At 37.7% G+C, this 25,911-nt stretch overlaps 1 protein-coding gene across 1 annotated transcript; it reads right to left on the bottom strand.

Annotated features, from left to right (window-relative positions):
• Positions 1 to 8,277: 8,277 nt before the first annotated feature.
• Positions 8,278 to 25,340, bottom strand: LOC309720628 (carbohydrate sulfotransferase 15-like). Its single transcript, XM_082557714.1, has 8 exons — positions 25,055 to 25,340; positions 14,309 to 14,931; positions 13,328 to 13,667; positions 11,491 to 11,634; positions 10,611 to 10,764; positions 10,239 to 10,395; positions 8,680 to 8,827; positions 8,278 to 8,569 (listed from the first exon to the last, which is right to left on the bottom strand). The coding sequence occupies exons 2-8, from the start codon at positions 14,771 to 14,773 to the stop codon at positions 8,379 to 8,381; spliced, it is 1,599 nt and encodes a 532-aa protein (XP_082413840.1). The 5' UTR covers positions 14,774 to 14,931; positions 25,055 to 25,340; the 3' UTR covers positions 8,278 to 8,378.
• Between the last annotated feature and the right edge of the window lie 571 nt (positions 25,341 to 25,911).

The raw sequence follows: 25,911 nt of genomic DNA, 5'->3' as shown, positions 1-25,911 counted from the left end.
TTATGGAAATATCTGCAAACATACATATTTAGGGAAAAACAGGGTTTATGCACTTTCGTTCCATTCCTTATGTAGCCTTCAGGAAAACTTCTCCAGGTTTCTGGAAGGACATTCAAAGCTTTCCTTTGCCTTTTGTTCTCATTCTCTATCAAGATGAGCCCGCACCACTTTAATAATGTTGAGGTCTGTGCTCTGTGGAGGCCAATCCATGACTGATAGTGTTTCACTGTATGCTTTTCTATACAGGTATGCTTTTACTGTACTAGCAGTGTGTGGAAGATCATTGTCATGAAGTCATTGTCCATCAGACTGTTTTCAGGTATTACATTATTTATCAAAGATGTACTTTTCTGCTTTAATATTCCATCAGTTTTGATAAGATCCCCACTGGCTGAAATCCAGCCCTGAGTCATGAAAGAGCCTCCACCATGTTTACCAGATGGCTGTAGACACTCACTGTTATACCTCTCATTTGACCTCCTCCATATATATTGATGATAATGAGTATATATGATGATGTGAAGCAAAAGTTTGGATTCATCAAGTTTTGGATTCATCACTCCATAACCTACATACAACCTGTTGTTGTTGTAGTTTTTTGACAGGCTAGAAATAAAATGCCTAAAGATAAGTTGTCACTTATGTGAAGACACAACAGCGGTTCATCCAATGAGTGAAAAAGCAGCCAATATTCAAAAAACATTTGAAAGACCTGTAGGAAGAAAACCAAAATTCCTCCCTAACTATAGATAAATACCCAGATAATGTTGTTTTTTTTTTTTAGCATTCTGATAATTAAAAAAGAAAAAAAACAGCTTTGGCAAAGTATTGATTTATGGGGGGGGGGGGGCATTATAGACTGTCAAGTACACAATTCTGCAAATGCTAAATGTTAGATGAAGATGAGGCTTTATAAATATTTGTTACTAACACACTAGCTTTGAAAATCTACACACTAACTACAAACTCTATGCCAAATGAGCCAAAAATAAAAACACCTTTTCAAAGGCAAACAATCCTTAAAAAACTCAATCATTAAATGAAAAAAGATCATCTGATTAGCATGCAAAGCACCAGATCTATTGCAAATATACCACACTATCTAGACAAATAACATGGAAAAAGTACTTATTTTTCTTTCATTTTTTAACCCCTTTATCAAACAACAAGAACACGCAAGAAAAACAATGCAATAGAGAACACAACACTAATTAAGCTGCATGTGAAGGAGTAGGTTTTGCTTACTGGAGGACTCAAATATTAACACAAAGGAGGTAGAAGGAGCAAAATCCAAATCCTCACAAAGGTCAGACACAGGCGAACAAGTCCAGTAAGGGGCAGATAAAAGACCAGCTCAAAAAAATCAGACAAAAGGTCACATGTGGGATAAAAACCGCAAACATAGTGGAACACAAAAATATACGAGAACCACGGGAAATGCTTGTCAGCGCGAGTCTGACAAGTGAGAGGTAAACAACTAGAAGTTTAATTATGGAAGAGGGTGATAAGCTTATTGGAAACTGGTGTGACTTATACAACACAGGTGAAACTACAGGGCAGGCCAGATGATTACAAAGGCAGCATTACAACCCGACTCAAAAGCCTCAACATAACCATAGAGACTGACACCAGATGTTTTTTTAAAGAATAGTTTTTATTTTAAATTACATAATAAGTTAGCTAAAACAAACCAGCATAAAGACAAAGATTGGTGTGCCTCGATAAAACTTGCCTCAGGCATGCGTTTATCCACACTTCACCAGGTGTGGTCAATTCAGCCCAGGCAACACCCAAAGACTCTTGCACTGTCACTGCAAAAAGAATAGGGGTTGCAACCATGGAAAGAAGACTGCAAATTACTTAACAGCAAGTAAACATCATACCACAAAGAATATGAATTCACTTTGAAGCAGTTACCGAATGCACAGGTTATAGCTTCTATTAATGGTTATGGAGGTAGTGACAGTATTTGAGTTCCAGAGTATAAAGAACAGAAATGTTTCTTAATAAAACGTATGTGCCCCTTTTTTGTATTTATTTGAGTGTTTTATCTCTCTATTTTTATTGTTATATTTGTATTTTTTGTAATATTGAACATAAGCAGACTTGTATGAGTATGTGTCCCTGTGCACATTGTCATTCAACATGAGTGTGTGTCTTTCAAACACTGAAAAGGAAAAAAAAATCATTGACAAAAATGTTGCATTTCTCTATTTCAACAGAATGACAAAAACAGAGTCCCAGCTGAGGGCAACTCTATTGTGCAATCAAATGAGATAGCAGGATGAGATTCCTCACACCGAAATTGAAGTCATAGAACAGTTCAACCATGACTGATTGCCTCTGCTCAGGACTCATAGTACACAGAGATTTATCTCTATCATTCTTTTACCCCTAGTCCCTGCAAAGAAGAAAATGAGAAACTGTTGTTTAGAGACCAATATACACACCATGAGGACTCCTCAACACATGGATGGTCCAATAGCACCATTTTTGTTCTGTTCAGTGTAAATAAAAGATGAAAATAACACAGCAATACACAGGTTTGCTGCTGTGGTGTTTAAACAATGCTGTATACTAAGTATACTAAGAATCCCTTAGTATTACTTAGACCCAAAGTGAGCCAAAAATACCTCACACAGCACTACACCACCACCACTAGCCTGAACCGGTAATACAAGACAGCATGGATCCATGCCTTCATGTTGTTTATGCCAAATTTTGACCCCAGGCAACATTTTTCTAGTTTTCTATTGTCCAATTTGATGACTGCTTTCAAATTGTAGCCTCAGTTTCAAGTTTTTAAGTGACAGGAGTCCCACCTGCTGTGGTCTTCAGCTGCATTAGCGCATCTGCTTCAGAATTTATCTCTAAACATGTTTTGTGTTTAGAGATGCTTTTTACATTTAAGTTTATCTTGCTTTCCTATCAGCTTTAAGTAGTCTCATCATCCTCTTAAGACCTCTGGCATTAACAAGGCATTTTTTTGTCCAGAGAACTGCAGCTTCCTGGATATTTTCTCTTTTCCTGACCATTCACTTCTTGAGACGCGTCAGTGGGAAAATCCCAGTAGATAAGAGATTTCTGAAGTACTCAGACCAGCCCACGTAACCATAACATTCACAGCCACTTAAAATCACATTTCTGCCCCATTCTGATGCTTCATTTAAACTTTAACATCACATACTGACCATGTCTATTTACTTAAATGTATTCAGTTACTGCCATGTGAGTAGCTAATTTGATATTTGTGTTAACAGGCACACGAGTAGCAGTTTAAACTTATGAAGTGCCTCACGGAATGTTCATTAACTTTTTCTACAAGCTGAATTTTACGTTAAATATACATCGTTCTCCATGGACAGTTAAGAGAGAGACAAGTTTTGCACTGACAAAACATGATTTCACTTTGTTTGACTGTCTGAAATGGTTTGATCCAGTTTCAGTTGAACTCATGTTTACACTGATTTTTCCAAATTAATACTCCATATTTTACTCAAAGTGAAATTGTTTTGTATTTTGTGCAAAAAATATAAATCAATCTCACAAATCGAAGCCAATATTCAATTTTTATTTTAAAACTTCTTATATTAAGTAATTAATTAGATTAATTCTGACACTTATGAGCGTTTGTTGTTCGACTACACACCGTTATCGGCATCATTCATTTGCAATGCATGGCAGGTGGTTGCTTACCGAGTACCTTTATAAACCGCTTGAGTCAGTCATAAAGATGCAGGCTCAGCAGGGGTTAAAGTGGGCCAACCCAGAATGTTGATCCGACACCTCCTCTTAATGAGTAATTAAATCTGATTGGCAGTAAAATATTGTCAAATGTTTTCAGTTTTCTATGCAGTCTGGCATCATTTTAGGTGATGCGACAGACACAGTTAAGTTGCCACATGATCCAGGGTGCACAAATGCTTTTGTCGTCTCATCCCTGTGATGCGTTCAGGGGTAAGATAAAAAAAAGTTATGTTCATGTACGGAAAGCCATTAGTACCAAATCATGCCACTTTTACAACTGGTCTTTCCGTATTCAGCAACTAGCTAGCTCTACAGACATTTAATGGGCATCATCGGGGTAAGTTTTAGAAATTCTTTTTCCAAAATGCGCTTAAACTGACGCATAAACTGAGAGAGAGTGACATGCCACCTTTGAAATGAAAGGTAAGTTAGATATTGAGTCAAAATAATTGTAAATACAAGTGCACAGATGCTTTACAATATTGTTGCTGAGTAACAGGACTTGCTTCTAGTAGATGTCATCAGTTTCAGTTTGACATTATGCTGTTGCCAAATTCCAGCTTTATACTGGCTATGGATTACAGATGCTTTTTACATTTAAAGCAGCCATAATGGCAAGTGTAACATGACCATACGCTGCTCCACTACACCTGAACTTTTGGTTCACCCACCTGCCAAATTCCACTTTAACCCCGAGTGTCTGCAGAGAAACACATTAAAAGATAAAACCCGAGGACATCCATGTAAGTGTTGATGCTCCAATATTTACATATTTGGTGTTTTCATAGATACTGGTTGTTGTTGTCTGCTTCTCTATGCCTTGGAGTCATTTTTCTTTTCCCAGTGTCTGCTAGTTTTTACTCAACTCTTCTTTTTTTGTATTTTTTTAAGGAGTAGCAGAAATAGTTCTGGTTTGTAATTCCTTGCTGCCAAGAATCTGGCTAATCATTGCACATCAACAACTGCCAGCACATTCTCATAATCGGGGTATAGATGAACAGTGATTAACTGGGTTGAATTAATTAGAGTGCTAGACGTTGGCACTTCACTATGTTCAGCACAGATGTGGATGTCACAACAAAATTGTAGACCCTGGATACAGGACATCCAAGTGTCTGCATCAAGCTACGTGCTAATGTTTTGCATTTGTTTTTTTGTTTTGTTTTTGTTTAGTCATCATTATCAAGAGGCTCATTGTTCTCATTCTGACCTCACGTATTTTTAAGAAGCTTTACTAGATAAAACCTGAATGCATTACTGGTAAATAGAAATGGCAATGGCCTTTTAAGTCAGTTACCTACATATCAAAGAAGAGCAGAGAATACAGAAACAAACAAAATAAGATTTTTAAAAATTAACAAAAGTTAAGTGGACAACAATATAGTTTCTTATTTCCACTTGCTATCTGTCAGACTTTTTCAGACAAATAGAGAATTTTAGGTTTTTCAGATCAAATATATGGATAAGCGAGGTTTCTTTTTCCTGCCAGTCAGTCTTTATTAACACAAAACGCAAAAAAGAGAGCACAACAGAAGAAGAAAAACGGGGTTTAAGAGAAATCAGTCGATTCTCTTTAACTGCAACATTGAATCAACAGTGTATGTACTGTACCAAAATGTACTGTATTCACAATTTAAACAAACAACAACTTTACTTCAATAGTGAACAGGTAGCTTAACTAATAACTACTAAAAATATCCTAGACCTTCTCTTTTCCCTCTTCCCATTATGTCTCTGTCTCCTTTGAGCCTTTCATGTTTGAGGTCTAGACTAATGATCATTATTCAATGCATTCTCAATTGATCCACTCATTAGAGAGCTGAGGATGCGTCAAGGAGTTGATTGCCTTTTTCTTCCACATGAAAGCTTTCTAATTTAATGAAGGTCATCATGAGCCAAGAGTGGAAAACAAAAACGAGAATTTTTTAAGAAAAATTTATAAAACAAATGTCATCTTTTATTGTCTACATTTATTTTTACACCAGCACTTTGCTCACTGTGACGTGAGTCTCAAGTGAAAAGAAATGTGTTTTTTACTGTAGTTTACTAATCGGGTGATTGTTACATTTTCAGCTTTTTCCACTAGACTTTACTGATAAAATGAAATGTTAATGTATTTATGTCCAGGGATCATTGTGCAACAGCGCGTATTCCACACAGAAGTGAGGAAAAACAGAAGCCTTACTCTGTGCAACCAAACTCAACGTGCTCATGAGCAAGGCACTGGATATTATGCTTCTATAGCAAAACTGCTCAGTCGTGATGATGGTAATGATTATGGCTTCTCTTGACAGCTCTCAGGTGTGAATGAGTTGAAACTGTGAAAACGGGTGTGAAGAGGAATGATGCAACAAAAAAAGGCACTTGACTCTAACAACATCTTAACACCTTAAATACACACAGACATACACACACACACTACTCTCTACACTCAGATGTCTCACGGCTTTGATAAAGTGTCATTTAAAATTCTTCCATTTTATCAGGCTCTTGTGCTTTCCAAATTACTGGAGAGAATTGCCATCAACATCACGCTTAGAGGCCATTCCTGAAATGCTTGAACTACTTTTCTCTTATTTTAACATAAATAGAAACACACCTTGAAAGACTGCTGGCTTCTGTGAGACAAGTGACAATCATAATCAAAATGCTAAACACACACACACACCCTCTATCCTTGTCTTTATGATGTTGTAGGGACACATGACCAGAACATGCATTGTGGGAACCACCCTTTCTGGTGGTTTTACAGCACTGAAAAATCGGGCGGTATCTCAGAAAGGACCTAAACCAAGTTTTCACTCCATGGATCAATCAGACAAAGTAGAGTTCCCACACCAGACACACACACACACACACACACACACACACACACACACACACACACACAGTCCTTTCTCAGTCATTGACCTTTGATTTTTCTCTCACCAATTACATGGGAAACAGCTGAAGAGTTAAAATGTCACAGTTAATAGTTGTAATTTCCGCAAATAACAGTTGAGCATGACTATAGAAAAGTGTTTGCATGAGTAACTCATCTGCGTAAAACAGCAGTTCATGTGAGCAAAACTTTGATGGCACTTTAATTCACTCCATGCAACATCATGAGGCAGTAGTTTATTTTGAGCTGAAAGCCAATTAGTCCTTAAAGACAAGGAATGTGAAGGCAGGTCATTATATAAGATAAAGTGTAATTTTCAGTGACACAAACCAAAACACTGGTGATCACAGAAAAGGAGACTCTTCTGCTAAACTAAAGTGCTGGTTATTTAAAAATTCCTAATTTCACGAGAACATCTTTTTGTACTTGAATAAGTGTCTTGGAATTTCAATGTTTTCTTGCTTGAAAAGTGTCCACACACCTAATATTAATAAATTGGAATATTAATAACATATTACATTATGAAATTGTTATCAATGTGACATTGTAGTATAATACCTATAATACTTTGAGATGTCTCAGTGTCTAGTTGCATGGTGTTAAAGTGTTGAATTATAGTGTGTTTTAGTGCCCTCTTGTGATTAATGCCTTAACTTCAGCATGATGTATTATTTGTCTCACTCAGACGTCACTCCATCTCTCACGTATCATATATTTAATTACTTACCATCCACATTTGCCCTTTTATTTCCCCCAAAGTTGGTTTGACTCTGTCTGAATCTATGTGTATATATTTACACCGACAAAAATTTTTCAAACCCAAGAGTCATGTTTGTAGGTAAGCGTTTGGTGAGATTTTGTGGCCACATGGAATGACAGGATGTGTAGTTATTTGCAGCACTGTTTTGTTGCTTTAATAAATTATCCCACATAGCTGGCATCTATTTTATACTGATAATGTTTAGTTCTACAGTTAGGTCCATAAATTGTTGGACGAAGACAAATTATTGTAGTTTTGTCTCTGTATACCACCACAATGGATTTAAATGAAATAATCAAGATTGTTTAGTCTTATAAACTGTCCCCCATTTTCAGAGGCTCAAAAGTAATTGGACAAATGACTGGCAACAGTTTAATAGCCAGGTGAGGCCTCTTCCCTTTTTATTTCATGAAAAATGAAGCAGAAATATCTGAAGTTAATTCAAAGTGTTATATTTGTAATTCTAATTTGAATTTGCATTTTTATCAGGGCTTACGGTTTAAGAGATTCACTTTCAAGTAATGAAATATCAAGCCTGACTTTCTCCAGACCTGCTGGACCTTCTGACCAGCACAGACCAGTGCTATCAAAGTACACAATAGTCTTTATAATTATAAACATCCATTTCATTTGAGGATTATTCATAAATTGTATTGTTACAGGGGTAAATTATTTTCCATTAATCTTTGCAAACAATATTTGAAAGAGAAAACTCAATACTAGGACAGGTAATGTTTCTTTATACTGTATAAAATAGTACCATGATCCTATGATATTCAATAAAAGCATTTTAAGGCCTAAAAGAAGAGAAAGCTAAATTCAGTGTAGATTAATGTATTGGTTATTATTGTAACAGTGCATCAAAGCCACAATTTAAAAAATCAAAAAACAAATTCAATTATTTTTATTGTTATCTTATATCGAAGGCTCACAATATTCCAAAAGCAAATAAATATCTCAAACAAGAATTTTATCAGTGCTTGTGCTCCTTCAGGAGTTATTCCAGAGAAAGGCCTTGTTGTCCAGCAGACTGGCCAGTTTATGGTTGAAAGGCTGGTGAAAATTCCTGAGGATGTTCCTGGTAGCCGGAAGCATAGGACCAAGACTCCGGTCTTCCTCCCGCCGAGTGTTAGACATAGGCTGTTTGGTCAGTGCTGCCTCCACCTGCTGTGACAGAGGACCTACAAGAAAAGTAAAACAATGCATAATCAACCCGTGAAAATGGATTTTATTTCACTTACAAAGACAAAGTCACTCTGACTGATGTTTTTGTAGCTTTTTGGACACTTACCTACACTCAGAAAATCAAAAACTTTTTGGATTGTCTCTTTAAGGTTTGCTGCATAGTCCTCCAGTCGAAGAACAAGGATTTGTTCCTTACTGAAAACACTCAGCCAGTCCAGTAAGAAGACGATGTACATCCCCAGATTTAATCTCACCTGTGGGACAAAGGTGAGAAACAACAACAACAAATCAACATGACAAATCTGCTGTGGTGAGCCAGCTGCTGTTACAAAGGCCAAAAATAAAATCTGAATATGACCTGTTGATCTAAAGTCATTGAAATTAAAGGGGCACAGCTGCTCTTGCTTTTTTTTTTTTTTTCCTTATTATCAACTAATTAATTGAAAGTTTTAAGTCAAAATTTGGGTCCTCCTGTAGATATCTAAAAAAAGACAAACAAAAAAAAAACAAAACACCAAATACATTATTTAAAAAACAGTTGAGCTTTTTATATGATAAAAGTATTTTATTTCTGTTTAAATCATCAGTTAAAATTATGATGCTTAAGTGAAGAAATGCACACAGCGTAAATACTGATTTTTGGTTTTGTCCTTTGTCATGGGATTTACTAATATACTACATTATTGACATAGTAGTAGTATATCAAGCACTGATCTTAAATTCTTGACCACTTTAAAGTGCTCATTTTAGTCTATTACATACCGTTTGATACCTTTACGGTATGATTTCTATGTTTATACCAAATTTTGACATATAGATCTCTTAGAATGTGTAAGTAGTGTATTTTACATTAATAAACAGATGATTAATCATTAACTACTGTTTCGGAGAGCTCTTAAGAATGTCTCCTTCTTTCACAGAAATGTTGCATGGAAATGTGTTTGATTTTATACAGATCTGGCAAAGTGCATCAAAAGTCTCAATATTTCTCAAAACCATAACAACTGTTGTCAAACACAGATGAACTATGGAAAAAGCCAACAAGACCTTTTCTGGATAAATTAGATATTAACAGCAAGTAAACTAATGTGACCCACATGCATGGATTCGGTTATAGTGATTCTTTAGTATAATTTTCTTCTTGAACCTAAATAATAACACGAAGCAAGACAGTATATTATTTAATCTAAATGCACAGACACTTTGAGTCCTCCAGAGGGCGCCACTATACAACATCACCTATTGTAGCTGTGATACTGGTCAAATCGAGTGCCACAGAGAGGCCTTTCTCTGTCATCTTCTCTTTCGTAAGAGAAGAGTCATGTAAATAAAGGATTAAGTTTGTTTTTCTGAACTTGCTGTTAGATCAGAGACACATTCTTTGGCTCACAGTGTTTTCAGGATGAACTGGCTTTTACTGTATTAAATCTTTCAAGATAACAGTGTTGTCATCTGTATGTTATCATAAAAAATGACCAACTGCCAGAGCTCATAACTCAGCTTATTCCCAAGAGAGTGCTGCATGATAGTTGTTTGCTTCACTTCAGCACAGCAACATCCATTTACAGTGTCAGGTGGATTCTCAAAGTACAAATGTTTCATCATTGAAAATGCTTATAAAAGGCTCCTAATATTCTTAAAAATGAGAAAATCATTTTAGCTCACTGGCATGTCGTTGAAGAGGCTGGTGTTGTAGGCGCAGGAACGCAGTGACCATTCAGAGACACAGGACTGAAACAACTGCACAGACTCTATGACCTTCTGATGAAAGTCCTCTGCAGACTTGTTGGCCGTCTTAAAATACAAGTAGTCAGAATAGAGCCTGGCAACAAAGTGAAATAAATCAACTGGAAGCAGGAAAGCACATTTTTGCACAATTTGTGCAGTGGAAATTTTGATTGAAAACAAATATGTTCTGCAACAATGAAAAACATAAGGGAGTCCCATAGAAGCAATCAGAAGTGTTAGAAATTGTTTATCTACAGAAATTCAAGTCTGTGTCTACACAGATGGATGTGGGTAAGAAATTCTTTCTACCTCTCTACTGGATCTCTGAGCATTATGATAATTTTGGCATCGGGTTGGACTGCATGGATAAAGTCCTGGGCCAGGAAGGGGGGCTCTGTCTCCTTGTCTGCATGAAGATAGCTCCAGGCTTGGTTGTCCCACATAGTGGATGCACTGGCTTCACCTGACAAGACAGTGACAGTCTCAGTATCATTCTGGGTAACAACAGTTGATTTAATACAGTTGTGCAGTCCTTTGGGTAAACTATAGCATAGAGAAGATTCCTATTAAGCAAAGCTGTGAAAAAGATTTTGCGTTCACTAGTTAACTGGGAACAGCAGCCTGATACAGTAAATGCATATGCTTGAGCTGCTTTGCAAGGGTACAGTTTTGTCTTTTTACATGTAAAAATGTGGAAATGCATGTGACTAAAACAGATGCTGGTAGTCCTGCTGTCTCTCACTACCAGGTTTGAAACCAGTTCCATTTTGAATCTCAACGTGCAACAGAATGACCTGCAAGAAATGTTCTCGTGACAGAGCCCCAAGTCATTTGGCTTTCTGTGTACACTTATAAATACACTGAGCTATCTGTTCTACATCGCAAAAAATATATATATCATGAATAATGCCGACATTGTGTCCTTCCAGCTCTTCTCTTGAGCACTGTAGTGCTTCTGAGACGAGAGCCATTTGCTGAAAATGATCATGGCCTGACGCTAAAGAAAAAGAAGAGAGAGAAAAAAACTCAATTGAATTATGGTCAGGATACAGTTGTTTGGCTGCTGAAAGCCCCTCAGAAGATACAAAATGAGAAATAAAAAGCCAAGACATTCTTCCATTTGATGCACAGTGACACTAACAATAGATCATAACCACTTGCACACACAAACACTTTCACATGTGTTCACCTGTTATGAGCTGGAGTGCACGGTGGTGTCCAGATGAATTTCCAGTGATTCCTTCTTGGATGCTGTGGGCTGCCAAGTCAAACAGATCCAGGTAATCTTCCACACGAAAACTTTCCTGGAAGCCATCTTTGAAACGGATATAACCTGCAACCCCATTTACACCAAAACATCACATATGATGTATTTCTTTTTAGACTGCTTTGTAATCAAATTAAGAGAATGAAGTGTGTACACTTTAACCCTGGCAGGACAAACAAACTCCGGACTCTGAAACAGTACTGTTTTTCTTCTGTTTATGAATAAGCAATAATTTGACTCCATTTTGCACACTAGCTACATTTACATGACATACAATCAGCAAATAATGGTGACTTTATACAGATACACACTACAAGATTATTTTCCTAAAAACATTTAAAAGCTCCATTTTATTTATTATGTATTTAACTGTATAGAAGAAGGAAAAATCAAATTGATACTCTCCCCTTCAATTGCATGTCTCATTGAAAAAGCAGCCAAACACTGACAACAAAATCACTGCATACTGCAACTAATTCAGTAAGACTAACAAGATTTTTATTTGTAGACTCAAAAAGTACTTTTAGTGATGAAGATTATACAAACACTCTAAAAAATGTGTACTTTTTTAATGCTGGAAGAATGGGAATGAGCACAAGTTCAATCAGGTGAAAACAGACAGCGTAGGAAGCATAAATGGTAAAGTGAACACAGCAAACAGATCACCCATTTTTCATTTTCCTTAAAGCTGCTCTTCATACTTGTAAAGTCACTATTTGTTTGTTTAATCACGGACGGTTGTGTAAAATGTGGACAGTGGATGCGGTTGCTGGAACATGTGTCGTGACCATGACTTCCTGTGGTCTCCACTGGTTACCTTTCTAACCTCGCAGTGACCTCATAGCTTCAGGAAGTTACACAACTCTTAACTGCAGAAAGTAACTTTCCATGCTGTACATTCAGTAAACAGTACACCGTGCTCTCTGTTCAGGGGAAAGGACTTCCCTAAATAAAATTCTTCCATGCAGAGCACACTACAGCCTCACCGAAGCAGACATCACTTCTTCCATCCATTAATATAGCTGTTAGTGCTACTGGGGAAAATGATGTAACTAAAACAAACTACTGAATATTATTATTTTTATGTAACATTAGCTACAGCAACATTTTTTATGGTTTGTAAACTCTTTTTCGAGCCTGACATTTTTTTCTGAGCTTCCAGTGAAGGTCAGTGATGAATGTGTCATCTTGTTTGTCATGTTGCAGGTAAGTGATGAACTCATGTTTAGTTGTTGCACAAACTAAACTTGTTTTGCTCGCTAAAGTTTGGAATTTTAAGATGACGCACACAAGGATCTGCACAACCACTATGAAAACTCTGCACACTCATTTTTGGGTTATACATAAGGAACAGAAGAAGTGAAAAATGGTAAATGCCCCTGAATGAGTTGCCCTCAAATGCAGCACAGAATGTGAGGTTGTATGTGTCAGACTAGTTATAGCCAGAGGAAATATTCTAGTTTTGGATGAAGAAATGTTTCTGCCTGGGTAGCGTGTGCAGCAGACGGGATAAATGGCATCTACCCTCCCATGGGAATAATCTGACACTTTGTGGACATTTTATTTCCAGGTCAGTTTTTCACATAAACTCTCACTGAGGCTTCACTTCTTAGTCACTTTAAACCAGTTGATTTAGTACCATCTGCTCGTGCTTTATCTACATTAAAGTATCTGTCATAATGATCGATTAAAGTATTACTTAAACTTGTGAGATTTACAAAAACAAGTCCAAAATGACATCCATTTCCTGATGACTTACCAAACCGTTTCCTGGTCCACCAGTGTGGCTCTTTCATTATGTTGAATTTGACTTCTGGATGAAGTAGCATTCTGTGAAACAAGTCAGTCGTGCCACACTTTGGTTGACCAATAATGTAGAAGTATGGCAGGCACCGCAGACGAAAGTCCTTCCCATCTTTGTGGTATAAATGCTTGTGGAAATTGGCCCTCAGGCGGTCACACACAGTCTTGAAGGACTTTGAGCGCAGTGTGAAGAGGTTCTTCCTGTACAGGTCATTGCCAGGTTTACTGGAGAACTCCTCGTACCAGCAAGGGCTCTTGATACCAGGCAAGAAACGGTGAGGAATCACTGAAAAAAGCTGGAGAGGAAGAGATACTCATCTGTCATTTTTGTATGATGCTGTTTTTGTAAAATCCTGTCCTCTGTATAGTTCGGTATCTGCATCTGTCAGTTATGTCATATATTTTGCACACCAGTGTTTACAAGTTGTTAATAGCCAGTAAAGAATATATGGCCGCGTGGAAAAATTCAGTTGTGTTTCCAAATGTTTGACACAAACTTCCCACTAACTGTTGCTCCTAATGACTCACTTGTAATGGTAGTAATAACTGTACATCTCAACAGCAACAACTGATGATGCTCTCTGCATAAATAGTGCAAAATTACGCACTGTAATGTGGAAATGTATGATGACACGCTAAACACAGGACATCTGCAAAAGCACGTAGTAAAAGTAGTCCATAGGCCCTTAGCAATGCTTTGTGAAACCATTCTTAGCAAACACCTGTCATTATGAGCTTCACCAAATAGGTATTTACTGCAGGGTTGACTGTAAGGTGCTTGTAAATTAACTGACACCTATAATTCATTTTTGCCAACAAATAAAAAAACACTTAAAAAATAAATTCAGTTATCACTTCTATGTTTTCTCTGTTTGTGACAATAGTCTGGAGCATTTACAGTGAAAGCTCTTGTTGTAAAATTCTGCAGCAAACTTACATGAGAGTCTGTGGCAATGACATCCTTCTCATCAGGCACTTTCCTGGGTGTGTACTCCTGTTTGATGAGCTTTACAAGCACTTTCACGTTTACTGGGTTCTTTTTAGAAGAAGCTCTTGTTGCTGTTGTGCTGGTCGGGATGGCTGCAGGTCTGAGCTGATATGGTGATGGAGTGAACAAAGGTCCTTTCTTATCCCACATTAGGACGTAAGAAGCCATAATGAAAAATGTCAACGTCAAGCCCAGGAGGAAGCTAACCACTTTGATTTTCGAGATGCGCTGTAGGTTCTTGAAAAACAGCATAGGAACATGTTTGATGTCCAGATTTTCAGCCACATTTGTGTCCCTGAAGTCCAAAAACGTCCGGACGGGCCGTTTTGCATAGTTTTCAGCAATGTGCAAGCTGTGAAGGTGGTTGTGGAGCCTTGGAGTGTTGCTCCCATTTTTGCAGTCTGATAGTGACATAGTGACCGAGAATCACAGCAGGCATGTAGAAATAGAAGCAAGGAAATTACTCTCTAAAAAAAGCTTTGTTTCACCCATAAGAATTTAGTGAAATTAAGCTGCAGGTCATCGCTTGTCTTCTTTTTTCCTACATGTGTCTGAGTCTTCAATGTGGCCTCCTGTAAAGCAGAAACAGTTGTTAAAACACAACACATGTCTTTTCAATCAAAGTGCAGCAGTGTGCTTTCCTTTGAAGTTATAGAGTGTCACCCAAACTAAGTGAACATTTTTAGCACTACGGGTCATTGTCACTCTCACACACCAGTATGTGAAATTCATCCTATTCTCCATTCTATAATAGGAGTCACCTCTAAAATGTTTGAGGTTAGCTGCTGCATGTGTGTGGTCTGCTATATGGAGATCTCCGGCTTGATGATTTGGGGTATAAAGCACATGCAAAGGCAAGCTCTTCTAGAAAATTTTCAAGGTCAGAATAATGGTAGCTCTGTAATTCAAAACTAAAAACACACGATTACTCTCTTCGAGCTAAAAGCCCACTCTGAGCTTTATTTCTTTAACCTATGAATGTTATTTTCAAGATTAACTTATTTTTACAGGGAAACCACATTAGGTATTGATACAGGTGGCCAAACAGTGCACACACTGTTTTCTTTTCCCACCACATGAATAATAAGAAAGTAAATTAGTAGATTATTTCAAGAATGTCGTACTGAAAAAAAATCCCAGCACTAAAGTGTAAAACATTATTAAAAGACTTTTTACTCTGACATGTCCTCAGCCAGTTACAGTTATTTTTCTTTTGTTGTTGACTTAAAAATCCCAGTAGAGCAAGGAATGAAATCCTGCACCAGTTCTAATGGATACAACTTCTTTTTTCCTTACTATGGAAAAGGGTCTGTTAAAATGCAACCACGCTAGCGATGCTATCTCAACCCGTTCACAAAATCCGTTATAGTGAAACGTGATTATGCGTCAGTGCTTCAGTGCTTCAACCAAACAAGCAGTTCCAGTAATTAGATGACTTCAAGTGAAAGAGAAAGTCCCACCTGCTCATGACCGTTTACTTATTGTGCACTAACAAGTTACTGGAAGTCTGTCATATTATCTTGAGAGCAGGTTTCTCCTGTAACCTATTTCGTCTGTTACTGACGTCAGATTAACCCTTTATTTCCCGTGGGCCCGCTGGCGGGCCTATTTTAAAAGCACTAAATGACTATAACTCCATTACAGTTTGTGCTAGAGAAAAAATTCAAGCAGTTTTGGAAAGAAGAGAAGACGAGGGTTATAAGGTGTTCACAAGGTACTGCTGTCTGAAAACAGACAGAAAAAATCTGCTCTGTTTTGAGGCGAGCAACATGGCATAGATGAGATGGGTACATTGTGGTCATAAATCGATGTACATGGTCATGAACAATACTCAGGGTAGGCTGTGGTGTTTAAAAAATGTGCAGTTGGTACAATAATCCCCATAGTTTGCCAAGAAAATATGCTCCCCACAATTAAAACACCACCACCACCAGAAGCCTGAACACTTAATATGTTGACCAAATTTTGACTTCCATCCAAATGTCACAGAGGAAATCAAAACTCATCAGACCAAGCAACATTTTTTCAGACTTTTACTGTCCAGTTTTGGTGAGTCTGGGTGAATTATAGCCTCAGTTTTCTAAGTGGCATCCAGTGTGCTAAATACACTGAGTTGTTGACATCTGATTAGCTGATAAGAATGCGTAACAAGCAGTTGAGCAGTTCTAACAAAGTGGACTGTGTGCGTACCGGCATACCCCAAATGCGAGTCAATTTATTCATTTCACTAGGATGATTTTATACTTCAAGCCTTTGGGATTACCTCAAACAATTTTTAATTGAAGCCTGGATTATAAACATGGCTGCACTCCTTTCAAAACCAGAGAGTCTAACGAATGATCATATCAAGTTACATTACGTAAAACCTAGAATTTACTCTTTCTGTAGCTTAACATCAAGGAATTTTCTGAAAATCATACTGCGATTCAGTGTTACCGCAATAGATGCACATCTGTTTAATGTTTATAGCCTTTCACTTGTCACTCTGCAACACTGATATAAATTGTGTAGTACTCACGTAAGGTCTGCAGCATGTTTGATAAATATGTGCACATGGAGCTTCAAAAATCCTAAACAATTCCCACAGACTTGCAGATTTCATAATGGGACCAACCTGATCCCTTGCAGACTTATCAGGAATGCATGTCGATATTTGTAAGCCTGCGTGGGCAGCTGCAGAGACTGAACTTATTTTTGATCCAACTAGAGTTGTGAGGGATAATTTAGTGAAATATCGGTGGATAAAGAAGGTATAATATCCATCATAATTAACAGTTCATGTTCTGAGTAAACATGGCTGTGTGTGATACTAATCTTTATTTCCTATATGCCATATATTCACATATATACAAGCTTTTTCATTCTTTTTAATGATCCATAATCATATTAATAAATTATTCCATTCCCCTATTTCTGTTTCTTCATGTTTTATTTCTACAAACCCAGGTAATTGTGATCTTTTCTGTTCTCTGCATCTATTTATCTATTTATCACCATTAAAGATTTATGTCTGGTTGGGCAAATTTCAAATTGTGGGAGAAGAGAGGGATTTGGAAATGTGACAGAGCATAAAGAGGACAGTGAAAGTCAAGGGTAAAGCACAGAGTGGAGGACGGAAGCAGCAGAGATGAGAAAAACAGCATGAGAACGTGCAGGAAAGACGGGTTTTAGATTCTTTGGTCTCAAAATCAATCAACGACGGGAAGCAATAAACACCACATGGGATTGACTGAGGTGAAACCCTACCATAAAAATCCTGAGAAACCAAAATAAAAACCTGCATTTATCATTGAGTTAGAAGCATTTGCTGTCCTAAGCATACAAAATGTTAAGATGGCTGTGCAAGAATATCAAAGTCAGAATGATTACTGCAACAGATTTTATTTTCTTTCTGTGGGTCTACATTTTTCAGGTCCTTTTGTGCCTATGTGGCTTTAAGCAACTCCCTGATGTTGATGAACAGAAAGTTGGATGAAATCTCTTCACCACTCACTGACATGGTTGAACTTCTAGCCTCTAGAATTAAGAGTCTCATCATTTTAATTTCGAGAGGGTTATTAAAAAGACTCTGGCTTGCAAACACAAGGGAAGCTCCATCATACAACTTAAATGAAATCTAAAGACAAACGGTTTGAATCTACACATTAAATTGGAAACCATAAGGGCCTTTCATTAACACAGATTCAACCCATGACTCTGGCACCGTAGCACCTTAGCTCACCCACTCAGGCAAAAGTCACAAAGTAAACACAAGAGGAAGTTTAAGTAGGAGTAGCTAAGCTTATGGCTCGTGCAGTCATATGCTGCCCATTCTCCTTTGGACAACACACAGCGGATATACAAATAAACCAGAAAGAGTTTTTATCAAACACACAACTATTGTTTAGAACTTTTAAACTGAAAGACAATTTAGCAAAAGTCAGACACAGATCAGATAGTGATGACAATTCAGATGCTGTTTTATGCTGCTTTCAGTCTGCTTTTCAATTTTTGTGAGAGAAGGGAAGAAGTTTCTGTCACGCTAGTCGAAGTATTTCATAATTCATGACTGAGGATAAAACTATAAATTTTAATGACGAACACTCGTTTTCGGTCTGGCTTTTTAGTGCCTATACTGTGTAGTGTGAACGTGGCTTAAAGCAACGGGTTTTTAACATCTCTTAAATACTAAGGCTTAGTTTCCCAGACGTGGATTAAGCCTTGTCTTAGACTAAAAACCTTTTTCAGTGGCGATCTTCATTTGATTTTTCTTTTGGTCTGTGACTAGGCTTAAATGTTCAGAACTGTTTAAGATTTTCCGACATGGGGAAAAGACCCTGAACCCGGAGATTAAGAGTAGAATCCTCTACCACGTGAGCTATACAGCTAAAATTATGTCCAACAGGTTGACTTCATAAAACCTGTTTCTCATATAAACTAAATATAGATGGAACCCTCTGGCCAATAAATCTATCTGGATTCATGAATCCAAATAGAATTTGCATGCAGTTGTAAACTATATAACCTCTGTTTTAAGCTAGAGTGCATACATGAGACTGCCAGGATGCACCTGTACTTAAAAATTTTACCATTAAAAGCAGAACATAAAATACATGTTACAACATATCAGCCGTGGGAAGAGGAACTTGATCCTGCATTTCTGCTCGGACATCCTAGGGTTCTTTGCTCAGGAAGGAGTCAATCATCAAGAGTGGCTCCTTAGAATACTTGGCCATGCTAACTGGTAGAAAAGAGGGCTGATCCAGGATCATCTTTCATGAGATGCAGATGTTCAGTCCATCGCACATTTTGGACCAAATAAACATATTGCAACACGTACATGTGAGTTTTCTTACAGTGCACATTCCTTGACCCTGAAAGATTAATGGTAATGTTTTTAGTGAGTTCCTATTGGCCAATGGCAAACACAAGGAGTCATGTTGAAATGACTTAAGGAAAGGAAGTGCCACCGTTAAAACACACGCACACATAACCAAATACTCACAGAGAAAACTTCTTCCATTTTTAACACCTGTTATTCCTCTGACCCCATCTTCGGGTCAATATTGTCCTTGAGCTAATGTGGAAACTTCCATAAAATCTTCAGGGATTTCTTGAGCCTGATCATGTGAAAAGCATTTAATTTTTTTTATTTTTTTTATTTCTTTTATTTTTTTTCCTTTAATGCCAAAGATTAGGTCAAACATGTTGCAGTTAAACATATTTTTCTTGCAAATCACACACGACATTTCTGCTTATACAATCAAAGTTAGCACAGTTTTGTGAAACTAAATCTTATGTTACCCATTTCAATTAAAATGAAAAAAAAAATCCACCTTATGGTGGGGCTATAGTAAATCATCCCAGTCCATGTAGTCAATATGGTTTCTTCCTTTTCCGTCTGTCTGGAGTCTACTCACAAGTGTTACAGTGAAAATAAAATGTCCTCTGATTCTTAATGGCAATATGTTCAGTGGTGGCTTAGCCTATCAAGAGCTTGTGGCTGTAAAACGGACAAACAACGAGAGCTCATTATTTTTAATCAGCCCCAGCGGCACAGATTTAACAGATGTGTGTCAGATCTGGAATTTAACCTACTCCACTGATAAATATGAACAATGTCTACTGTCAAACAACAGGCCTACGCCACATATGTTATTTGTGTTCCCTCTGTTCTTTGGATCGAAAAAAAAAAAAGTCATAGGCGGTGTCAAAGGTGGTGCACTCAAGCTTGATTGCATTTATGATATTTGGTGGTTCGTCATGCATCTGTTTGATTTGCTAACTGAAAATCTTGCTTGAGATGTTAAATTTATACATGGGAGCATGAGCCCTGCACACATACACGTTTGCAGTATGCATACTTCCTGCTTTTATGCTTACACAAAGGCACGCTCATTAGAACCTTCCTCAATGCCTTACACTCTTAATTTCTGTTTTGCTCTTTATCTCTAGTGTTCATGATAAAACGATAGGAATTAGACACAGTGATTACAAGCATCTCCGCAGAGTTCATCCAGTGAACAAAATGCTTTATGCTATGCAACTGTGGCACAGCTCTGTATAGCATTTCACATGACGAGTCTATGAAACGTGACTTCTGAAAACACCTTTGAGTGAATGCACTGTAACCAGAACATTATTCAGAGAGGGGACTTCCAAGAGTAAGTACTCAGTATACACGTACATTATCGCTTCTCCTGAAACATGTTTGAATCATGTCTTAATGTTTATAACTGTGTAAACACATCCTGATGTGATCCAGGGCATTCTGTGAGTGGGATTTGGCAGAATGCCAGCGCTAGGAAAAGGGAGGCACAAGGAAAACCTGATGCCACAAAAGGAAATAAGAAAGTCTCCCTGTTGATGGGGAAGTCAAACAAAGACAGATTGGATTCCAAACGGAGGTAATAATAAAACTTTCTCAATGTGGGTGAAAAAGAAATCAAAAAGTTAAAGCAATTTAAAGGAAAGAAAACAACAAATACTTATTTTCTGGGAGGTACTCTTGTATCTATTTTTTTTTTCTCCTTTCAGAGGCCCTCGCAGTGAGATTACAAATAAAATCAGCAGGAAAAAGCACCCCGAGAGCGCAAATATCTCAGGAAACAGGCTTAATCTACTTCATAGAGCTGGACTAAGCCTCCCTTTCCTTTTTACTTCCCACTAAAAAAAACAACAACAACAACATTTTGTCTCTACAGGAATCTGACTCATAAGCCACACCCACTAGTACGGTCAAAAAGAAACCGTAACTAGAAAACAAGAATATGCTTATATAGACATTCTTGACATCTGGAGTCCAGATCTCAAGAGGGTCAGTGGATACATGCCACTATGTACATCTGCATGCATATGAATTTATAGTATCAACATATGATTTGCTTCAGTAAGACTTTAAAACCAATGTCATATCAATAGAAAACAGAGAACATCTGCATCACTACTGTTTAATAAATGGAACGGAAACATCTGAGGACCTGGGGTCAGCATGGGTGAGCTGTGACGCTGTAAGAAGCAGCAGTGATCACATGTGAAATCCTCCCTTTGCCTTTGCAAAGAAAGCCTGCAGGAAGTACAATAGATCAAAAAAGAACAAGTGAGGGTATAAGAGAACTAAAAAGCAAAAGGCTCAAGATTGTGGTGTGTTGAGGGACCCACTGAGTATTCACACTCTGCCACTGTGCTCGATCCATCATCCCAGTGACTGTTCTCTCATTTTTTTAAAAAACAGTGCCTTTTGTGCCACTGTGTTTGCTCGAGTGGCAAAGTTGTTGCAGTAATTATGACAAAGGCCATAGTTGGACCAATAAAACAGGGAACCTTAACGCAGGAAACTCTCATGTGCATTTCCTGTTTTAAAGTGATAATCTGCGCTGTTTCTTTTAAATCTTCCATAACATTAACCGCGAGTTAATTGCTGTAATTCACTCAGAATCACTGCAGCGGAAAGAAGATTGTTATTTCCACCTGCTGTAATTTATATTGTGCCATATGCCTCTGTTCTGAGTTACACATCCCCACCCTTCCATATGCACACATGGAAACTCCAGAGGTGGGAAGACCCACCACACACAATAAGAGTGGGCATCGGTGACAAAACGTTCAAAATCACTTAAATCGCTTTTCTTTCCCATTGTGATGCTTGATTTCAAGCTTCAGCAGGTTGACTTGACATATCTGCATCCCTAAATGCATTTATTTGCTGACATTTGATTGACTGATTAGGCCTAACCTTGGTTTTTATCATATATACATCAGATCATCTTACTGCCACACCCACTTTTTTCCAGTAGTTTCTCCATAGTAAACTTGTGCAATAACTTACAAGTAAGAATAACCACAGTATAACCAGACAGTTAAATCTGTGTTGAAGTATTCTTCCCATTGAATATTACTGCTGTTGCACAGCTTGCTCTATCAGTGGAGAGAAGAGACAGAAATTCTGTTCATTTCTCTGTTTGGTTATTGTCTTCTCCTTGAACCTGGCATGTCTCTTCTTGAGCGACTTCACCTTCAGCTGCCCACTACACTAATAATGAAAACAGTTAAAGAAAGAACTTGTCAGCAATGTTCTTTTATCAACTGAACTATTTTTGACTGGTTATGAAAACATCCATGCAAATCCCATTTGCACACAAATGGTGTGGATACAAGACATGCAGCAGCTTGACTGACCTAACCTGATTTCTATGAAAGATTTTTAGCCAACAGCTGTCCACATACTTGCTTGACTTAATATCTTTAAAGTTTGAACTCATCATTGACCCGTAAATCTGTCTCTTTTGACTTTAATTCATGTTTATAATGTCAGTAATAATAATTATATATTTAGAATAACTAATCACTTATTTGTCTGCTTCACTTGGAACACTGCCTAATATCACATTATAATGTTGTCATATGTTACAGAAAATATTTGTCTTGCCTAGTGACTCAGACTTGACTCAGGGCTACAGACAGTATGTGGATAATTAAATTTCCATTTTGTTTCCAAGCTGTTAATGGGTAAATCATAAAGCATGCAACTTTAACATAAAACTAAGAAGGAAATGTTGGAAATATTAGTTAATGTGTCTCAATTTACTTTAAAACAAACGTTATTTCAACAATTACAGTATATACTCTGGCTACTGTGTTCCTTAAACGCACTAGAATTCATTCAGTGTGTAAAACTTAAATTAATGAATTTTACCCGCTTTAAAATTGTGCTTCAATTGTCAAAAAAAAAAAAAAAAACCCTTTTAAAAAAACAACTCAAACACAGAGGGAAAAAATCAACTCCACCCAAGTGTAAATCTGTTTGCCACATCTGTATAAAGTATGATGTTCGCATAACAGATAATCAAACTAGAAAGACCAACAAATGGAAAAGAAAATATTAGAGTGAAAAACATCATCCATCAGGAAATTTACTCAACGCCAAGAGAGTGACAGGTGCAGATAAAGGTTTGACTACACTAAAGCATCCGTTCAAAACCAGCTTTCATGCTTGAAATAATAAAGTCAATCTTGGATTACTGAGGCTTGTTGTCATGACAGGTTAAAACAGCCAACTCCTGAAATAGAAGCTCTGAGATACCAAGATGCCAAAACACTTTAGTATCACGCAGTCCTCCCACATTCCCAATGTTCTGTTACAGAATCATTTTCTTCCATTTGAAGTGGACCCCTAGAGTCCAGTCTAAACAATCTGATATGGTACAGCTCACTCGCTCGCTTTTCCTCTCCCCTCTCATACTTCTAGCATGACCTAAGCCTTCTACCGCTGGCCAAAAGAAGCATGGCATTGACATCCTAGCAGCTCTAGAAATTTGTTCCACAACTTCAGGGGGGCAACCTAAAACCTTCCTTCCTAGCAGACCATACAGAGTGCAGAGATAGGTGCAGCAGCCATAATGTGGTTTAGTTTGGGTGTGTGCAGTGTAATGAGGTGTAGAGATGTGCTACCTTTTACAAAAAAAACACTAAATCTACATTCCCCTTCACTCACTTTCAGATTCAACTCTTTGTCCTTCCAATTAACAAAAAAAAAATACAACTTTGGGTATTCCGACACTGCACAGAGAGCCCAGAGAGGCAGGTTTGTCCAAAGGTCACCTGCCTGTCAGGGCCTCTGCTATGCACCCCATGCATAGACTGTAACTGAGAGAAAAGACATAATGTCAAACAGCTACAGGGAGGGCACAAACATCTCACACAACATGAGCTCTCCAAACAAAAACACATTGTACAATTAACTTTGCATCATTTGCTGGATACATGAGATAAAGACTTATAATGAAAGGAATTTGCCAGGGGAACTCTCAGATAGTCCGATGTTGACGTAGAACCTTCTGGTTTTGCTTTGTAACAATAAACTGAATAATAATTACAAGACAAGGACATTAAGAGCATGTACACAGTTTATGTTAACCCTATCACACAGCCCAGTTTGTGATTCAGTCGGTGAATCACAAACTGGGCTAAAAGTCTTTTACCCCCAGAGACATGACACTGTGATGTTCTGCAGCTGTTCAGTGATGGAGATAAGGGGTTAGTAAGTTTTAAACATTGCAAAGGCAAAATTCCAGCAATTTCGGGGGAGGGGGGTTAAAGAAAGCATATGTAGTGCTCTTATGGCATATATCTTTTTTAACCTCCTAGGACCTGGCGTCCACATATTTGGACATCACATTTTGGGTTATTTAGACCAAAATACTCAATCTTGCTCTCCAAGGGCCTGATATCCACTTACGAGGACATTATACTGCAACTGTTCTGTCGAAATTTTAAATGAATATCTCATATGTGGCTCTCATTTTTCTTAGAAACAAAAATTAGGTAAAACAAATATCAGGTAGTTCTTTGTTTTTACATTCATCAGGTCCCAATATGCCCAAATATCACAGAGAAATTAAAAATGCATGCCAAGGAAGAATTCCGGTCTTAGGAGGTTAAGGTTACACTTCAGCACAGGGGGGTACTGCACAGAGGAGGTGTCTATTAGAAGCTGTCAAGTTTTCGGACCATATTGTCTATCGTTTACTTGCATATATATCAAAAGGATTAATTAGATAAAGTACGCAATTATGCTTCAGTATAAGAAAAATAAACTTTTTAAAAATCTATAAATCAGCTTGGGAACCTTCTTAAATCATAGCAACAATATGACCAAATCCTTTTCCCGTCACTTTTCCTGTTATTGTGATTATCCCGCTGAATAAAGATACTCACGCTGGAGTTGAGTCGGTTTTATTCCAAGAGTCTCTTGTGCAGCCGCTTAAGAGCCACTGAGACCGCCACTTAAGGTAATCAAAGCGACTTGATGGGTATTTGTATTAAGCGTCAGGCGGGGTGGAGAACAGCACAGCAGATGAACCTAGGTATGAACGATGTCTTCATTTATAACAAACGCCGGCTCGGTTTCGTCGAAGAACCGCGGAAGTCTGGAGTCTCCATCCAACTGAGCTCTCCTGCGCGTATCACAGAAGAAGGGGTGGAAGAGAAAGGGGAGGTGCACGCAAGTAGCAGGAAACACCACCTCCAACACCAGCAGCAGATTCAGTCTTATCTGCGTTTCAACTTCTTCGAAGTGCTGTTGTGCTGCTGAGTGATATGACCGATAGGATATCAGCTAAAATAGATTGGCGTTTTCCTGCTGGTCGATTGGGGAGAAGGGGATTTTTTTTTTTAAGTAGAAGATAGTTCAGCTGTGAGTTAAAAGGGTGACCACTATGGATGCAGCGATTTTATCTATCTGTCTAATGGTTTAATTATAAAAGCTAGAGTTTAATCAAATAAGACTTAAGGAACTGCTCTCACTTAATACATTCACGGTCATTTTAAACGACCTTTTAATTCAGGCTGCAAATCTTTTGCGTGAATACCTTTGTTTCTGGCATTTGACAAGATATTACTAAGGTATTCATTCTTTATTGATAATCACGTTTATAATTTTGGTTGTTTTGTGTGTTTGTTTGTTTTTTTTACTCTTTACCTGTATTTAACCCGTGTACGGATTCTGACGTGTATCTGCTATTAATTTGTGCAGCTTATGATCGTACTGCTGTCCTTCTTGGCCGGGACGCTCT

This window comes from Aulonocara stuartgranti, assembly GCF_965226115.1.
Source record: "Aulonocara stuartgranti genome assembly, chromosome: 13".
NCBI classification, from domain to species: Eukaryota; Metazoa; Chordata; class Actinopteri; order Cichliformes; family Cichlidae; genus Aulonocara; species Aulonocara stuartgranti.
Note: the sequence above shows the minus strand (reverse complement) of the source record. Positions and strands in the feature narration are given on the sequence as shown.